Raw genomic sequence first — 19,988 nt, forward strand, 5'->3', positions numbered from 1 at the left:
CTTCCTTCAGACCATCCTTGTTCTCCTCACACCTAAACATCCAGAGGGAAAAGATGAGTGATTTCCATAAACAACTAAATACAGAGTTGTCATTTGAATGGAGGAAGATTAGAATACTAGAGGACACTCGGCTCCTAGGCACTAGTTCAAGAACTATATCTTGGCCTCAGGCAAACTATTTAATGACCAGATAACAGCTTAAAGAACAACCTTCTCACCATTCAGAATGATGATCATCCATCATCATTACCCTCCCCCACCCCGCCACCCAAATCTTGCAGGAATTAAAAAAAAGAAACAAGGAAAAACTCAACAAGCTATAATTTCAGAAGAGCTTTAAAGAAAATTCTCCACAACTGGGTTTTTCTAATCTAACACTCCTGCCCAAAAGCATCTCTCTTCCCAAAAGACATTGAATTTAAGAGATCAATGAATTTCAATCAATGTGACCAAATTAAAATATAATTAGATCATTAAAGCCGCAACATTCAATACTGCTTACAACAATTTTTGCAGTGTCCGCTGTTGGTAGACTTCATTTGTGCAGTATTTCACATATGGGTCAAATGTGGATGCTGTGTGCTTCTCCACAATGTCACTTATGTCCTCTATGAAGATATTATTCTGATGTCTTGCTTCCAACTCTGTAAAGAATCTAAAAAAAAAGAAAAGCATTTATACTGCTTTCTGTATGCTTTAATAGACAACAGATTATCCTCATGAAATGCTATTATACAGGGTTTGAAAATACCAGCAGTACATGGTGCCAAAAACATACAAGAAAAAAACTATAAAACAGTCTAAGTTTAAATCTATCATATTAACATCTTATTCCTTCATATGAAAGTGAAAGTGTTAGTCACTCAGTCGTTTCTGACTCTTTGTGACCCTATGAACTGCAGTCCACCAGGCTCCTCTGTCCATGGATTCTCCATGCAAGAACACTGGAGTGGGTTGCCATTACCTTCCCCAACCCAGGGATCAAACCCAGGTCTGCCACATTGCAGGCAGATTCTCCACCATCTGAGCCACCAGTGAAGCCCATTACTGCATACGACTAGCTTAAAACATTGATAGTCCAGGACATTTCTACGCTTTCAGGTATATTTTGGAACGTACAGATTTCACTATTTTTCAAGAATTCCCTAGATACTTGGGGACGAGGTGCACCATTAATCCTTACATATATTTTGTATTGAAAAGCATATAAGCAAAATACCTAAATAAGTGCCTAAAAACTAAGTCTGAAACAGACCTAATTCTATGGGGCCTTTCTCTCCAAATAAAAATAATCATATCGTTTACATCTAACATAATACATGACACTTAAATGACTTTGTAAATGCTTTAGATTGCAATTTAGAGTTGCCTTGTGTGCACTCACACACACCTATATTGTGTCTAGCCCAGTCAAAATTAAATTTCAGATAAACAATGAATAATTTTTTAATACAACTGTGTGCAAAATAACTGTATGGGACATCTTGGGTGTCTTGCATTTCTTCTGTCAACCTTATATTGGGTCCAATTTTAACAAAGTATCAAACTCAGATATTTGAAACAGAGTGTTCTTCCTCTGGCCCACAGACCAGCAGCATCGGTATCACTCAAGAGCTTATCTAAAAGGCAGAATTTCACCCCTCACGTCTCCCAGTCTGAACCTGCACTTTATCAAAACTGCCTGATAGTCTGAACGCACACTAAACTGAGAACTTCCCTGGAACACACTTACTGACCCTGTTCGGAGCAGCAGGAAAATCTATCAAAAATAACTCTCACACGAGGACTAAAGGGTTTTCTCAAATCTGAAGAAGGTGAAATCAACAACAATGTCTAATGTTGACTCTAGAATATTAGTACAAGGGAAGGTTAGTTTTGGTATTTAGCACGTCATTGCTCCTTACCAGTTTGTTGGGTGGACTCCATAATACAAAATTCAAGACAGACAGTGAATGAGACAACAGAAATTTATACAAGATTATTAATGGTATATGTGGGCTAACATTTTCTCACATTTTTATCTCAGTTCTTTTCAAAGAAAATCCTGGCACCCAGAAACAAAACAACTAAGACGTTGAAGATCTTATTTTCGTAAGGGTTGGGAAGATTCCCTGGAAGAGGAAACAGCAACTCACTCCAGTATTTCTGCTGGTATAATCCCATTAACAGAAGAGCCTGGTGGGCTACAGTCCATGGGGTTGCAAAGAGTCAGACATGGCCAAGTGACCGAGCATGCACGCATGTTGACATATACATTACACTCATTTTAATATAAATTGTATTAGCTTGTCATCATTATCTATCCTATTTTTATTTTTATTTTTTGACTGCACCACACAGCTTGTGGGATTTTAGCTTCCCAATCGGGATTGTGCCCAGAAAGTGAAGAGAAAGTGCCGAGTCTTAACCACTGTACCACCAAGGAATTACCTCTACTCAATTTTTAAAAGTCTCCAAAGGAGCTTACCAGACAAAGGAATACATTTTAACTTCCTAGAAGAATTAATACTTATATTCTGGGAAAGCACTTACATGTTTATTACCTTTAAAAAGGACTCAGGAAAATAGTCAATATGGTTCCTATCCACATGACCTCATCATCCAAATTCCTTGTTTAAAGAGCAAGAGGAGCAAATAAAAGCTACTTTTCAGCCTTCCTTCCAATGGGATCAGGCTGAATAAGCACAGTGTCCCTCAGGATCAGAGAGCAGGTCAGAAGAACACATCTATGTTTCAAAACTCAGTCAGTGACTTCATGTCACTTTGTCACGCTGAGTTTATTCCACATTCAAAGAAAATATCAAACCCTCTCTGAAAGGTTTCAGAATTTCAAAAATGTCCAACTCCAAACCCTCGACAGACAAAAACCATGTTACTTCCTATCTGGACTAGTCCCTGACTTCAAGAAATCTGTGATCTATTAAGATGGTAAGAATGGTAAATATAAATGATACAGGAAAACAACATGCCTGTATATAATTAACTACACGTTGAAACATATGCATAAGAGTGCTGGTGGCAGTATCTTTTTAAAAAAATTATACAAACTATGTATCTTTTATTGTAGTAAAATACATATTACGTAAATGCTGCCATTTAAACCATTTTCAATGGCTCTAATTAGTGTCAGTATTGTGCAACCATCATCACTATTTCCAAAATACTTTCCTCACCCCAAACCGAAATGCTGCACCCATAAAGCAACAACTCCCCATTCCCCCCTCTCCTCAGCCCCTGATAACCTCCCATCTTCTATCGATCTCTGTGAATTTGCCTATTCTAGATATTTCATGTGAGTGGAATCACACAACTTTTTCTCTAGCTTATTTCACTTAGTATTCTGTCTCCAAGGTTCATCCATACTGAGGCGTGTATCAGAACCTTTTCTTCTTTATGGCTGAATAATATCCCATTGTAGGTACTTACTATAATTTGTTTATAATATGAACAGGTTGTTTCCACCTTTTGGCTACTGCGAATAATGCTTCTGTCAACATCCCCCTCTGGGTATCTGTTTGACTGGCTGCTTTCAGTTCCCTGGGATATATATCTACAAGTGGAATTTCAACCTTGCTGACTCTGCCGCTAGTAGTGTATACCAAGAAATGACAGTATAATAACAAGAATCAATCAGAAGAAGCTGAGTTAGATGCCAAGGAGAGGTTATTTCATTAAATGAAGGCTGAGTAAGAAATAAAGGATAGAAATGGTATGGACCTAACAGAAGCAGAAGATATTAAGAATAGGTGGCAAGAATACCCAGAAGAACTGTACAAAAATGATCTTAATGTCTCAGATAATCACGATGGCTCACCTACAGCCGACATCCTGAAGTCCGAAGTCAGGTGGGCCTGAGGAAACATCACTATGAACAAAGCTAGTGGAGGTGATGGAATTCCAGGTGAGCTATTTCAAATCCTAAATGCTTGTGAAAGTGCTACACTCAATATGCCAGCAAATTTGGAAGACTCAGCAGTGGCCATAGGACTGGAAAATGTCAGTTTTCATTCCAATCCCAAAGAAAGGCAATGCCAAAGAATGTTCAAACTACTGTACAATCACATTCATCTCACAGGCTAGCAAAGTAATGCTCAAAATTCTCCAAGCCAGGCTTCAGCAATACGTGAACCATGAACTTCCAGATGCTCAAGCTGGATTTAGAAAAGACAGAGGAACCAGAAATCAAATTGCCAACATATGTTTGATCATAGAAAAAGCAAGAGAGTTCCAGAAAAAAATCTACTTCTGCTTTATTGACTTCGCCAAAGCCTTTGGTTATGTGGATCACAACAAATGTGGAAAATTCTTAATGAGATGGGAATACCTGACTACCTTACCTGCCTCCTGAGAAATCTGTATGCAGGTCAAGAAGCAACAGTTAGAACCAGACATGGAACAATGAACTGGCTGCAAATTGGGAGAGGAATACGTCAAGGCTGTATATTGTCACCCTGCTTATTTAACTTATATGCAGAGTACATCATGAGAAACACTGGACTGGATGAAGCACAAGCTAGAATCAAGATTGCTGGGAGAAAGATCAACAACCTCAGATATGCAGATGACATCACCATTATGGGAGAAAGTGAAGAGGAACTGAAGAGCTTCTTGATGAAACTGAAAGAGGTGAATAAAAAAGCGGGCTTAAAGCTCAACATTCAGAAAACTAAGATCATGGCATCTGGTCCCATCACTTCATGGCAAATAGATGGGGAGACAATGGAATCAGTGACAGACTTTATATTTTTGGGCTCCAAATGACTGCAGATGGTGACTGCAGCCATGAAATTAAAAGACACTTGCTTCTTGTAAGAAAAGCTATGACCAATTTAGACAGCATATTAAAAAGCAGAGACATTACTTTGCTGACAAAGGTCCATCTAGTCAAAGCTATGGTTTTTCTGGTATCATGTATGGATGTGAGAGTTGGACCATAAAGAAGGCTGAGCGCCGAAGAATTGATGCTTTTGAACTGTGGTGTTGAAGAAGACTCTTGAGAGTCCCTTGGACTGCAAGAAGATCAAATCAGTCAATCCTAAAGGAAATCATTCCTGAATATTCATTGGAAGGACTGATGGCTGAAGCTGAGGCTCCAATACTTTGGCCACGAGATGCAAAGTACTGACTCATTGGAAAAGATCGTGATGCTGGGAAAAACTGAAGGCAGGAGGAGAAGGGAACGACAGAGGATGAGATGGTTGGATGGCATCACTGACTTGATGGACATGAGTCTGAGCAAGCTCCGGGAGTTGGTGATGGACAGGGAAGCCTGGCATGCTGCAGTCCATGTTGTCGCAAAGGGCCAGACACAACTAAGTGACTGAACTTAAGTGAGTAAGAAATGGGTCTTTACCTCCTGATGCTCAGAGGTGAGTGGCCCATGGGAGGCAGGGAGCCAATCACTTGCAATACGAGACCTAAGACAGGGCCATACAGTGAAAACGACAGTGTAGGGCGGGGCAACTGGAGGCCGAGGAGAGGAAAGGTGTGAGGGGTCGTCAGTGATGGGGATGGTAATGCAGGAGGCCAGGGGACAGAGCACCTGCCGCAGGACACCATGTGGGCAAAGGCACGAGTCTCATTCAGAGAAACTGTGGGGTTTAGCAAGCTGAGATGTCAACCACAGGAGGAATAGGACAGAGAACAACGGCGGCAAAGCAAGTGGGCCTGAGCTGGACTGCAAAGTCTGACTGTCTACTGAGCAGCTTGAACTTAATCTATGCACAAAGAGAACCTGCTGGAGACACTGAAGCCAATAAATCATCCAACTGGACAGAGACAACTGACACAGAAGTGGGGAAGAGCATCTGCAGGCCAGTGAGATGCTCACCTAGGCCGGTAACAATAAAGCCTGCACGGGGAACCAAAAGGAGAGGACACATTAGGGTAACAGTTTGGAGGGAAAGTTAATACAATGGAGAAACTCATTAGATGGAAAAGTCAAGGAAGACACTGTGGTTTCTACTCAAAGTTTCTAGCTGGGCAACAAGTTGGGTCATTAAGCCATCCATGAAGGCAGGAACTTAGGAGGAAGAGGGAGAGGCAACAAGCGTGCAGTTTAATTTTCCCTGAAAATATCCATCTGTGAGAATTCAGAGCCACAGGAATTCTAGGTAGTATGTAACCAGGACGAGTTCATTTTTAGCTGGTTTTCATATAAATGCAAACTATTTGTAATTTCTTTTAGCTCCAAGAGTCATTTAAGAAAATGTTCAAAGAAAATGGAAAAAATAAGAAACCATTCATAAGGTCATTATCATGTAAATCTAAGAAATATCTCAGAGGCAAAGCTCTCTTCCAATTTCTTGTCTTCAGCTAACTGTTACAGTCTGAAAGAATGCAACTATATGACCAAAAACAACAGTAACTTGGCTTTTCCCAATGAAAAGGGAAATTCATCTATCACTCTTGAAAGTTTGCCAAAGTACAGATTAAAAACAAAGCACTAATGAAATATCTGTTTACGCTACTTATTTTGATACAATATAAATGAAGCCACCCATCTTTTATTTTGACATGAGCATAATTAAGGCATAATTCAAAGCCTTCTATGTTCAATTCTCTACTGGTTATTTTGGGCAAATTTGCATATTTCACTCAATGAGCTGAGCTACCAACAGGCCAAGAAAGTATTACTAAAGAATGAGGTATTATTTCCATAACCGAGAATGCTGGAGATCCAAATGAAATCTGAAGCAAAAATAAAAGCATTTTGATTCCCTGGGTGAGACCTGAATGCAGTCTCTGAAGCAGTCTGGCTTACTTGAAGGACAACTCTTTAATGGAAATCTATTTCAGCCCAATGAATTCTTTTTTTCCTGGCACAATACCTTTATTATTTCTTCTTTGTAGCAGTACCAAGATGATCATGTTTTACAACTGATCATGTTACACAACCTTTCATTTTTTTTTTTCCTACCAAAATTTTAATGTCATCGCTAACATCTAGAGAAACCTCTGATGGATCAGGAAAGGCCTCCTGGAAGCACTGCCTCTTAACCAGACACCCCGGTTAACCCTGTCTGACTCTTGACTAACCATCACCAGCAGCCGGTAGCTCTGATTTCTCACAGATGTGTCTTTTCAGCATCTATTTCACCTCTCTAAAGGGAAATGAAAGTGACTTGCTTCTTGCTTCTTCTGCCTCTACCTAATCACATCCATACTTCACAGGAGGGCTGCAAATGATTGCAGCCCCTCCAGACGAGCTCCTTGGCTGTGCAGAGAAAAGTTCGGGGCCACCAAGAAACACCAGGCCAGCCTCCCAGGAGGTGAAGACTTCAAGATGAGAAGCACATGGTCACATCTGCAGAGCCTGCTCGAGGCCTATAGCCTCTCCTCTAATATTTCCTATAACTACAGGGACTGCATATTCTTTAGGCCTTTTGTGGTTGCTTTATCAAATGATGGTTTTAATTGTATCACTGCATTTTCAGGGAAAAAGCAAAGTCAACAGGGAAGGAGCCGCTTCTGACACACTCAGTACATATACTTTTGTGAGCATCATTTTCTCCCTTCTGTAGTAGGCGGAAAAGACCTACCAATATGAGGATAAATCTCGCCATACCACGACTAATAGCCTCTTCAAATTCAACTGGTAATGTCATTGGCATGGCAGGGATGAGTAATCCTGAGAGATCTTTGGAGACAGTAAATCCACTCATCTACAGAGGAGAGTAACACTTATTTAATACAGACAACACACCTGGCTTCAGCTGTCAGCCAACAAAATCTCCGCCATGGGTTTAGCACAGACGACATGCTCTGATGGATGTCAAGTAGCCAACAGTTGCTAACCATGACCACCATCCACTGCGCCACGTCCAGCACTTCCCACACACTGCCTCATCTAACTTAACCCTCAAGCTGACTTTATGACCGCCAATGAACCCATTTTACAGATAAGAAAACCAAGGCTAACCGAACTTATGTCAAAACTAAACAACAAGCTTCAGTTTGAACGCAGAGCCTTTCTGAGTCCAGAGCCTGCTTGAACTACTTCACCTGCTGCCTCTGGCTCACAGGTACCCAGTGCTCTGGTACTACCCGCCAGTCCTCAATCTGAACATCCAGCAAGAAGGCTTACAGCTGGACCTCAAAGAGGCAATACGTTACTTTCCAAGAGTGACTACTAAATTATCTCAACAAATGATTTACACACATCTACAGAGTAAAGACCTTCTCAGTGGATTTACGCTGTGGCAAGAGGTGCAAGACAGCACAGGAGCTGACCGTCTCCCTAGATGCTGCCTCCAGGAGGGCGGCAGCCAGTGATGCGTTCTGGTCCTGGTCCACAGAGTGAGAGCAAATATTGGTTAAGGGGTGGCTGGTGAAACCCTCTGGGAGTCATTCCTAGCCACCCCCACCCCCATTCCCTGCTGCCCTCCCCTTTGCCCCACTCATCCTTCAAGTCTCAGATTCACTTTCACCCCCTCCAAGAAGCTTTCCCTGACCCTTCTGGGATGGGTTAGGTCCCCTTACTTTATGTCTTAATAAACCTCTATGCTTTTCTTTTGGTGTGTCTGCTATGATTGTATTTAACAATATAATGATTTTGTTTACCTCAGCAAGGGAGCTAGAGGACAGAGGTCGTGTCTGTTTTGTTCAACACTCTATGCTTGGGGCCTGGCCATAGGACCTGAAGTATAAAAGACAGTTAAACAACGGATGGATGAATAAATCTAATTTGTGTTTTAAACAGTAAATATGAAGATGGAATCCACTCAGGGAATTTTGTTCTAATGCCATTTATAGGACACCTACAAAGAAGTCAGTCTCTACCTTGCTCTGTGCTGTATTGCGCTTAGTCGCTCAGTCGTGTCTGACTCCTTGTGACCACCAGGCTCCTCTGTCCATGGGGGTTCTCCAGACAAGAACCCAGGAGTGGGCTGCCATGCCCTTCTCCAGAGGATCTTCCCAACCCAGGGATCGAACCCAAGTCTGCCACATTGCAGGAGGGTGCTCTACCCTCTGAGCCACCAGGGAAGCCCCGACCTGGCTTTATTCACTGGTAAATACATATTCATATTTACTGACCACTAACTGAGTTCCCAGAGTTGTTCTAGGCACAGTGAAGGTCTCAGTGAAGACACTCACTCCCAGCACAAACTTTTACAATCCTGACAAGTATGGTCAGCGCTTCCTAGGTGGCTCAGTGGTAAGGAACCCAGCTGCCACTGCAGGAGAGGCGGGTTCGATCCCTGGGTCAGGAAGATGCCCTGGAGAAGGAAAAGGCAACCCTCTCCAGTACTCTTGCCTGGGAAGTCCCACGGACAGAGGAGCCTGGTGGGCTAGAGTCTACAGCTCACTAGGCTCCTCTGTCCATGGCGTTCTCCAGGACAGAATACTGAAGTGGGTTGCCATGCCCTCCTCCAGGGGATCTTCCTGACCCAGGAACAGAACCTGCGTCTCTTAGGCTACAGTCCATGGGGCTGCAAGAGAGACAGGATTTAGAGACTAAACAACACGTATGGTCACTAAGATGAGACGCAGTTTAGCCCAGGTTTCTTCAGTGCCAGCTGCCCTTACTGAAAACCTTGCCAGACTGGCTCCACCTTCACCAATTTAGGGAGGATTCCAGGTGACTAAGAAGCTCAGCAGAGAGCGCTCGGGCTGAGGAAGCACAGAGAGCCGGGCTCTGCTTATGGTCATCGCAGCCTTGTGCCTTTCTGGGAATGGCGTCCTCTCAAGGTCCTTTTCCTTCATTAATATGCGTGGGCCTAAAGCAAACTCACCTTCCTCCCTTGGATGAGCTCACGATCTAAGTGGCTGTGGTTTAGTGCTGGAGAGGGTCACATTCACGTACGCCAGAGACATGTAACATACCAGGCAGGTTTCACATGTCTAAATTGCTATTGCATAATAAAAAATATCTTCACTAAACAAAGAAATATTCCAGATAAGTGGCAGCAAACTATGTGCTCCTGGAAATACTTTCCTAACAGATCAACAAGAGAACATTCTGTACTCCACCAAAATGAATTTCTACTCTGCTGAGCGTAAGTGAACTTTGGGGCTTATCTGTTTGCATTTGTTGGGGGTTTTGGGGTCTTTTGTTTTTTGGGGATTTTTGGCGGTGGTCACGTTGACATTAAAACAATTTCTTTTAATAGAACAGACTGTGGAGAGCAAACTCATGGCAAGAATAACACCACTAACCCACGGCAGGCATCATTAACAGATTATGGTGCTCTACCCATATGCAGAATCTGTACTCAAGCCATTATCAATCAATCAAAATCAATGATGAACATGATGAAGCTCACCTATGAATCCTTCACTGGACTCACACTGATGGGAAATCTGTTAATTCAACAGAAATAGAGGGCTACTGCTTCTCAATAAGAATACCCTACATCCTGATCTGGTAACAGTCTCACAGGGCTTCCTCCCCAGCAGACTATACATCTCTTTCCATTCCATTTTAGTGTTTTGTGACATTTTCTCTCTGGATTGATAATAAAGGGATAAGGGCTGAATCAGAAGTGTTTTGGGAATGTGAGAGGAAAAAAAAAATTCTCAACAAAGATGTCCATAAGGTCCATCCTGAGACCTATTCTTTAATCCTGAAAATCTCTAGGATGAATTTTGTTAAAGGATCCTTAACATCTTATCAAAACCTTTTAAATCAACCTGGACATAGGACAGAGGCCACGGAGGTGAAAGAGATAAACAAAGGGTTTTTTTTTTCTTATCCTTAACACCACACAACACAGAGCCCGCTAGGTTTAAATCCAGCTCTCCACTGATGCCTTCAGTCCAGGGCGCCCAGCAAATCTCAAAGATGAAAGGTGGAGCTGGGGGCTGGGGGAGGGATGGGAGGGAGCAAACACAGAACCAAGTGCCCCCGAGACTTCCCTGCATCAGTTAAGGCTCCTGCTTGCTGAGTTCTTTCTCTCACTGATCACAGACAAGCTAGAGGGAAAAGAAACATGACCAAACAAATAGTAAGAAAAATACCATTTTTAAATTTCTTGAAATTTTAATACCATTAGACCCAGTTTTTGCTTAAAAATGAGAATTTAAAGTATTTCTCATATGACTGCTTCACAGAAGCTGGAGGAAAAGGGTCTTGTTCCCATGGTAACCTTCTGCATACTCCATTCTTTTGTTTCAGCACTACTCATGAATTTACCCACATTTTAACTTCACTCAGAATGAAGATAACACTCTAATGAATGACAGGAAGCATGTACCAGAACCCGTCTCAAAACACCCTGACAAGAGGCTTTGTGTAGGCATAGGCCTGGGATGCTTGGGCTATGACGGACAGTTCTGCAGTTTTTAATGATGGTTTTTAAAAATCTGAACACAACTATACATTTCCATCTGAAAAAAAAATCACACCCCCTCCCAACAATTTTATATATAACTGTGAAGACCGAATGTGCCTGGTTCATCCCTGGATTTCCAGGACCTAACAAAGAATGAGGACTCCATCTCTTTGCTATGCACCTGAAACTATCACAACATTGCTAATCAACTATACTTCAATACGAAATAAAAAGTTCTTAAGGAAAAGAAATCTTTATTATACCATTATTTCAGATGTGGAGGTGAGAATGGGGGTGAAATTCGCCTACTGTTTTCAACCTGCTGACCTAACCAGAAACGCGGTTAGCTTATCTTGAAATTTGTTTTGATTACAGAATTGAAGGCTACTAATACACAATAAACTTCAAGTGTGTTACAGACTGTAAATAAAGGGAAAAATCAGGATTGTTTATTTTTCATGGCTGACCTGATTGCAACATTTTATTTAGTGTTATTCTTGAACATTGTTTCCCTGTGATGAATAAAGATTTGTGGCTAATTTAAAATAAAAAAAAAGAATGAAGACCTGATAAATGCATTGATTGAATCAACACTAGGTTCCTATTATTCCTCCTTGCCCCACTGTTAAAGTGCTGACTTCCAAGGAGAGGAGCAGTGGGTGATAATATGAAACAAGCATCTCCCAGGAACATGAGTTAATAACTTCAGACATGAGTTAAATTATCAGGGTCCTCACAAACGGGGTGGGCAGGGCCAAATGGCCCTAACGGCTGGCAAGTAAGGCAGGTGGGTGTCTGCTCCAGACAGAGCATGCAAGATGCAGGGCATGTAACTCAAGAAGTTTTGCTAATCCACCGCCTGGCCGAAATTCTTTGAAAACTCCAGACCTAGAAAAGATTTATGACTTTCGGAGGGACTGTTTCCTTTTATTAGATGACAGTTACATAACCAATTCCATGACCCTCTCCCCTTGGCCGCCTGGAAGGCTGTTTTTTTTTTAACCCTCACTGGAGCTCGCAGCTCCATAGCAGGAGAGCTGGCTGGGCGCACTGACTACCCTTGTCCCCACCCTGGTCCCCACGTCCCCCTCAAACAGCCTGTGTACATCTCATCCGCTGCGACTAATCTTGAGCCTTTGGTGGATGCAGTTGGAGGACAAAATATCAACTATGAACAAATAAGCCAGGAAAATGTGGATGCTTGGGTGTGCTTGGAAATAGCACCGAGAATGAATTTACAGAACGCTGGGACAATATCAAGTAAAACAATAACATCTTTTCATGCTGAAGCCCCCTTTCCTGTTGTGAACTGATCATTCTTGAACAAAATCAGCACAGGGAAGGACATGCGTGCCTTCACTCTCTCCAGATGCTTTTTAGGTAATGCCCTCGGTATTCCAAGTCAGAATTTAAACCACAAGGAAGAGTAACATTTCCAACAAGCCCCAAAGCTTTGCATCTTCACTTTTCTTTATTAAATATGCCCCCAAAAGCTGTCTTCCTAAAAGGAGGCAATGCTTTCTATAGAACCATCAGTTTCAGCAAAAAGAAAAAGGAACCAGGACACAGAATTTTGGAAAACTCTAGCAGCTGGTTTCCTAAGCCATAATATCCTAAGAAAAAGGACGCCTGTCTGAACGAGGGAAACAGAATTCCATGTCTTTGCTGACACTTTTCAAACCTGCTCCAGTTTATCAGCAGCTGGCTCCAGTCAGGCCCTTTCTCACACAACCCTCTCATTCACCTTTCATCAGGGATTTTTAAAATACTTTCTTTTTAGATGGTTATTAGCACTGGCCAGCAAAGTAGCCAAAGAACATGATCTACAGGGTAAACAAGTTCTTAACCTGGTCTTAAGTGGATTTGGGACGATGATAAATTTGTTCCTGCATTTATTAAAATGAAAGGGGCTGAGTACAGAAGACTGGTCAAATCAGTCCTGCAACGCGCAGGCATCAGCTCAAGACCAGTGGCAACACAAGGAAGCCAGAAACACACAAGGCCAGACCACTGGTAGAGGAGCATGAAGACGTGAAGAGAGAGAACATGCAAATACTAAACCTCCTCAGTACCAAAGACCAGACTTTCCACTTTCTCTTTTTCTCAGTCTTTATACTTTTCTCCAACATTAGCTATATGTGATCTCTTATCTCATGAGTAAATTCTATGAGATAACAGTATCTATAAATAAATACACTTCCAGCTGAAGTCCATTTTGCACTGTACCCACTATATAGCAAGGCTATCATGTACCATTACATCACACCTCTGGAAGATGGATGTAGGGTACTGGTTACAAGTGCAGGCTCTTACAAGAGCCAGATGGCCTGGGTTCAAATCCCGACCCGTCTTCTGCTAGCCTTGTAGCCTGAGGCTACTTAATGTCTCCATGACCTATTTCCTCATTTGTAAAGTGGGAATAATAATGGTATGACCTCATGTGGTTCTCACGATGACTTAATGAATTAAAACAAGTGGCCAGAATGTGGTCTGGCATGAGGTATGTGCTCGTTAACATTAATTATTACTCAAGTGCAATAAAATTCCTTTCCCTCCCATGTGAATTTACACAATTCACATGTCTTTTAAATGAAGCCACTAAGCTTTCTCGATTTTCCAGTCCACTCTGTTCAAGGACAGCAAGTCTAGCTCCTATATTCCCATCAATTAAGTCTGGGTGGGCAGGTGCAATATCATCTCGCCATACACCAAATCTGCTCAGTCATAGGCATACACTTCCTCATCAACTTACTAAAAATTGTAATAGGTACTTATCAGTGACAGAATTAGAGGATTAGCTCAGTTCTTTACTGGGCTGAAGAACCACTGGCTTTGAATCAAAATACTTAAAGTTAAATTTCTAATTATTTGAGAATTTTATATCTCATTAAATTAAAAAATGCCTTCTCACCATAAGTTTGCTTTTGGTGTCTAGGAGTCTTGTTTCTGCTTTGCAGATAAGTTCCTTTGCATTATTTTTTTAGTTTGGAAAACTCACGATTACCAAAGGGAAAAGGGGAGGGGGAGGAATTAATTAGGAGTATGGTATTAACAGATACCCACCACTGTTCAGAAAATAAACAACAGGATTTACTGCATGGCACAGGAAGCTATGAGGGCCTCCCAGGTGGCACAGTGGTAAAGAATCTTCCTGCCAATGCAGGAGACATGGATTTCCCTGGAGGAGTAAATGGCAACCTACTCCAGTATTCTTGCCTAGAAAATTCCGTGGACAGAGGAGCCTGGCGAGCTATAGTCATGGGGTCGCAGAGAGTGGGACGCAACTGAGTGACTGAGCACACACGCACGGAAGCTGTATCTGATATTCCGTAATAACCTATCATGGAAAAGAATGTGAAGATGTACCCCTGGAAAAAAGGCTGCTCACAGTTCTAGAGTTCAATATCCATCTCATCGATCTTATATCCTACCCCAGTCATTTCTCTTTCCCCTCATTATCACAGAGATCACTTCCACATGAAGAGGTCTGATTCATTCCAACCCTGTGCAACATGACTTTTGCCCATTTCATCCCATAGACATTACTCCCTCAAAAGTCTCTAGAGTTTGACACTATCATCAGTTACTGCTTCCTTTTTAACCTAAACAGATAATTGTAAACGATTTAAAAGAAAACCATTTACTGAAACCATGATAAATAATTATAAAATTTGCATGCTTTTTAATTTATATTTTAATGACAATATATTAAAATTCTGTAATTTTTAAAGTAATATTTATTCTCATTTATTTATTTGACTGTGCCAGGTCATAGTTGCAGCATGTGGGATCTAGTTCCTTGACCAGTGATCGAACTTGGGCATCCTGCGTTGGGAGCATGGAGTCTTAGCCACAAAAGTCTTCCCATCAGGGAAGTCCAATTTCGTGTATTTTGAATCTAATGACATTTTACTTTATTATTGTTTAGATTAGGACTACCCAATAGAAATATAATGTGAGTCACATATGTGAGCTACATAAGTAATTTAAAATTTCCTAGTAATAATATTAAAAAAGTTAAAAAAAAAAAATCAGGGGTGAAACTAATGCTAATAATATATTTTATTTACCAGTATATTAAAAACATTATATCAAAATATAATCAATATAAAAGCTATTAATTAAATATTTTACCTATTTTCATATTCAGTCCGGGAATCAGTGTATATTTTACACTTATAGCTCACTTCAATTTCAACAAACCATATTTCAAGTGCTCAGAAGCCACACAGGGCTAGTGGCCACCACATAGGACAATGTATCTTTAGACCACTGAAGTTAACAGAAAATATAAACTAAAATATGTGAAAATCTTTACTATAACAACTAAATTCATGATTTTGCTGAAGGCAAAGAAATCAAATTTTGTGAAATAAATGTATAATGATAAAAAGAAAAAAGAACCACTGGCTTTGTATAATGAAGACCCTAACACAGAAAGATTCACAGAAACTGAGAAATTACTGGAAGTGGAAATTTTATACCTGCAGCCAGGGCCTAGACTGGGGGGAACTCAGACTGCCACACTAAATAGCTTCAATTCCTTCCTTAAGTAATAGAGAACCACTGAAGTTTCTTCTGTTTTAGGAAGGAAATCTAGAGGTAGGAGGGTGAAGGACAGGATATGGGGCTGAAGGTTAAACTCAGGTACTAACAAGAAGGCAAGGAAGCCAGTCACCATCTACACACACGATCCACTTAAGACGAGACTGGCAGTTCCTCAAAACGTTAAACAAAAGGGTTACCATACGACCCAGTAATCCCACTCCTAGGTATACACTGGGAGAGAAATGAAATGAGAAGAGAAACGAAATGAAAACATATGTTCACACAAAAACCTGTACACTAATGTTCATAGAAGAATAAGATATAACGGCAAAAAAGGGAAAACAGCCCATGTCCATTAACTAATGAATGGACACATAAAAAGTGGTATATGCATACAACAGAATATTACTCAGCAATAAAAATAAAGACTTGCATATATTGTGACATGGATGAACCTTGAAAATATGCCAGGTGAAAAAAGCTAGTCATAAAAGATCATATATTATATGATTCTATTAATATGAAATGTCCAGAATAGCTAAACCCAAGAAACACAAAGTAGACAGGTGGTTGCCTAGAGCTGGAGAAGTCTGGGGGGAAATAGGGGTGAGTGCTAATGGATGTCATTTCTCTGTTTGAGGTGATGAAAATGTAAAGTTGATTGTGGTGATGTCTGCTCAACCTGTGAATATACTAAAAATCACCAAATTACACAACTGAAATGCATTATTTGTATGGTATGTGAATCATTCTCTCAATAAATCTCTTTTAATAAAAAGAGCAGCAGCTGGGAAATGGGCAACAGGGGTAAGAGCTGATCTGCACGCATCCTGTTCATGGATAGAGCTCTTTTTTTCTGCTTTCCCAGAGAGTGAATTCTGTCTGTGTTTCATCTCTTTTCAAGTGACTCTTATGAAAAGTCCCAAGATTTAAACAATAAATGAGAGCTGCCCTGGTTCAGGCTGGGTCAGGAGGCCCAGAGTCCAGTTGTTTGGACCAACACCCAACTTGGCCGACCCTAAAACGCCTTCAGGGAATTCCGGGCCCCTGGGAACGCAATCTGAAACCACTCAGTGGATCCAAAGGGCTGAGAGATGTGGGAATGTGAAGCATCTTTGTAGGGTCAGCGAGAGGGAATCCAGCCAGACTCTGCCTAGTCACACCAGGGAACTGGAGACAGAGCATCCACACCAAAGCAGCCCTGCCCACCACCCACACCTTCAGTCCAGTGACAACTGCCTGCCCTCTGCCCACACCTTCAATCCAGTGACAACTGTCTGCCCTCTGCCCCGTCACCATACACACTCCCTTGTAAGGGTGAGTGATGGGTTCATTTACAGAAAGCTAGAAAGGTCTGGTTTTACACCCTCCCTTGAGGTTTTCAAAGAGCTCCAATGATGGTAACTGTGTTCAGAAGAGTCAAAATGATCCAAAATCTTACCTGGTATTTGACCATAACCAAGATGCTAGCAGCCTTCACTTTTCTTTAGTGACAGTGAATTTAGAATTACAAAATACATTATCTATTCCCTTAAAGAACGTTATACAGCATGCATAATGGAGCCTATGTTTCCTGCTGCCAATCTGTAGCCTATAAACCATGAGAAGTCTTATTTCACCACTGTTTGTGTTCTGTTTTATACATGTACCCCTTTTCTCGCACTTGTTTGTCTACCAAAATCCTGGTCCCCAAACACAAGTCTTCAGGAAAAGTATTTTGCACTTCATGTTATTCCCCACCCTTTTTTTTTTCCCCTGCTTCAATCCCACTTTTCCAGAACTAACAAAAACTGCTTCTAAAAGCTCTGGCCCCATCACCCCATTCCTCAGAACTATCAATGAGACCCAGCTGTCTGAACCGAATCTCCGACTGTTAACTTCTAATCACACAACCGCCTCTGAGAAAAGCCCATGATGCGCTTCTCTTCCTTCCTTTCTAACCAGCTCTACGAGCCACTCCGAGCCATCAAGTCAGCCTCCTACCTGCTCTCACCTACATCCTGCAAAGGGCAGTGCCGCTGCAGAAGCTTCTTTTATTGCTTCTTAACAATGTTGACAGTAGATCATCACAGCCATTCATTCACTAGGATATGCAGTGGCTGTAGACAGGTGACCACTTGTTTGTAGGGAGTTGGTCACTCCCTAGTTTTCCCTCTTTTTTTTTTTAATTGACATCTTCATGGCTGTGGTAGAAACAACCATCAAAAGCTAATCTGGATTTTAAAAAATTTATTGGAGTATAGCTGCTTTACGCTGCTCTGTTATTTTCTGCAAAGTGAATCAGCTACACGTATACATTATTGTTTAGTCACTAAGTCGTGTCCAGCTCTTTGTGACCCCATGGACTGTAACCCGCCAGGCTCCTCTGTCCATGGGATTTCCCAGGCAAGAATACTGGAGTGGGTGGCCATTTCCTTCTCCAGGAGATCTTCTCCACTCAGGGATCGAACCTGCATCTCCTACATTGCAGGGGGATTCTTTACCACGGAGCCAAAGGGAAGCCCATACACATATGCCCCCTCTTTTTCAGATTTCTTTCCCGTTTAGGTCACCACAGAGCTCTGAGTAGAGTTCCCTGTGCTACACAGAAAATTCTCACTAGTTATCCATTTTACACACAGTCGTGTATATACGTCAGTGTCGATTTCCCAATTCATCCCACCCTCTTTTCCCCTTGGTGTCCACATGTTTGTTCTCCAAGATACAGAGACACTTGCCTTTGGTCACTTCACCAGAGTAGCTTCCAACCATCTTCACTTCCAGCCACAGAAGCAGGGAGGGCAGGCTCCCTGCAAGCTGCAGGAACTTGAAAAAGAAACTGCCTACTTTGGCTTACTCGAGGGAGAGCTGTACTGTGATACCTTCATAAGGCGATGGTCTCACAGTCTCGAGTTTAAAAGGAACGTGAGCAGCTACACCTGTAGGAGGGGACGGAGCAGCTCCCGGAGAGCTGGACCACAGCATCCCCTGCCGAGGCATGTGACCGCTCAAGTCGTCAGCACCTTCTCAATTTCTCTAGAAACTGAAAATGCCTGGGCACCTGTGCTAACACGGTCAGCATGAATTTCAACCTCAGAATTGTTATCTGTTATTACACCTGATAGCTTAACTAGACAGTGTATAGTGCTTCACAGTTTCCAAGTGGTTTTCTTCATCGTTCTATTATACAGTAGTACCTTTTCCAAGGGCTGTCTTTTTCATGGCTTTTAGCTATAAAAACTAAATCCCCACTGGCAACTTTCTAAACCAGAATGAAACAAAACATACAGTATAAATTCTTTCTGGGGTATGAACTGAAAAATCGTAATTCAGCAATAGAGAACTACTCCACGAGAAGCAGTTTCTGAAACAAAAGGTCATTTATAGGTTTTATTATTTTTATACAACAGTGATATACTAAATAAATCAGAGGCAGTCAGCTTTATAATCTCCAGGAATTTTAAAAGAATTCAAGATCTTTGAAAAATATAATTGTATTAAGGTTTGCTTTTCTTTTATAAACCTTCAGGTTGCAGTATATTAATTTTATATATATATATATTTTTTTAAGGGTGACTTGAAGATAAACAATGGAAAATAAAGAAGGAAGCATTTCATTTCCATGGAAAGTTGATGGACATATGAGGTTCCAGGCAGGAAGAGTCACCACCACGCCCGCCCTCCGTCTCCAGCGGTCTAAATGACCCACAACACGGCACATCCATGCTCTCAGCTCTACGTGCAGGCCACAGGCCAAGTTAACCTTGAATTGTCTGAAGTGTAGCTGCAGGTATGAGGACACAGATCAAAAGTCTAACCCTTTCCCCCCCTTTTTTTTTGGCCACACCACCCTGCCATGTGCAACTTTTAGTTCCCCAAACAGGGATTAAACCAGTGCCCTCTGAAATGGAAGCTCAGAATCTTAACCTCTGGACCACCAGGGAAATCCCTGACCACGTCCTTCTACAGAGACCGATCAAAGGGATGTTGGCACTGTTCCTTAGATTTTCAAAACCTGGACTTCACCCTCTACTCTATGACCAAGGGTAGTAAATTCAATTTTCTAAAAAGTGAACTCTTCAGCCTTTCTAAGTGGGAGACTCTTCAGTGGTAAAACCCCGATCTGCAGGTGGATGGCGCTTCTACTACCTCTAGGACCTCCAGAATCTCAGCCTAACAACGGTCTCC

At 41.6% G+C, this 19,988-nt stretch overlaps 1 protein-coding gene across 1 annotated transcript in view; it reads right to left on the reverse strand.

Annotated features, from left to right (window-relative positions):
• ARHGEF26 (Rho guanine nucleotide exchange factor 26) overlaps nucleotides 1-19,988 on the reverse strand; it is a 134,041-nt gene that overhangs the window by 61,413 nt on the left and 52,640 nt on the right. The window contains exon 7 of the mRNA XM_043473950.1: nucleotides 503-655. Within this exon, the coding sequence (XP_043329885.1) occupies nucleotides 503-655 (153 nt within the window). The remainder of the gene's footprint in view (nucleotides 1-502; nucleotides 656-19,988) is intronic.

The sequence above is a fragment of the Cervus canadensis genome, chromosome 7 (genome assembly GCF_019320065.1).
Source record: "Cervus canadensis isolate Bull #8, Minnesota chromosome 7, ASM1932006v1, whole genome shotgun sequence".
Taxonomy (NCBI): domain Eukaryota; kingdom Metazoa; phylum Chordata; class Mammalia; order Artiodactyla; family Cervidae; genus Cervus; species Cervus canadensis.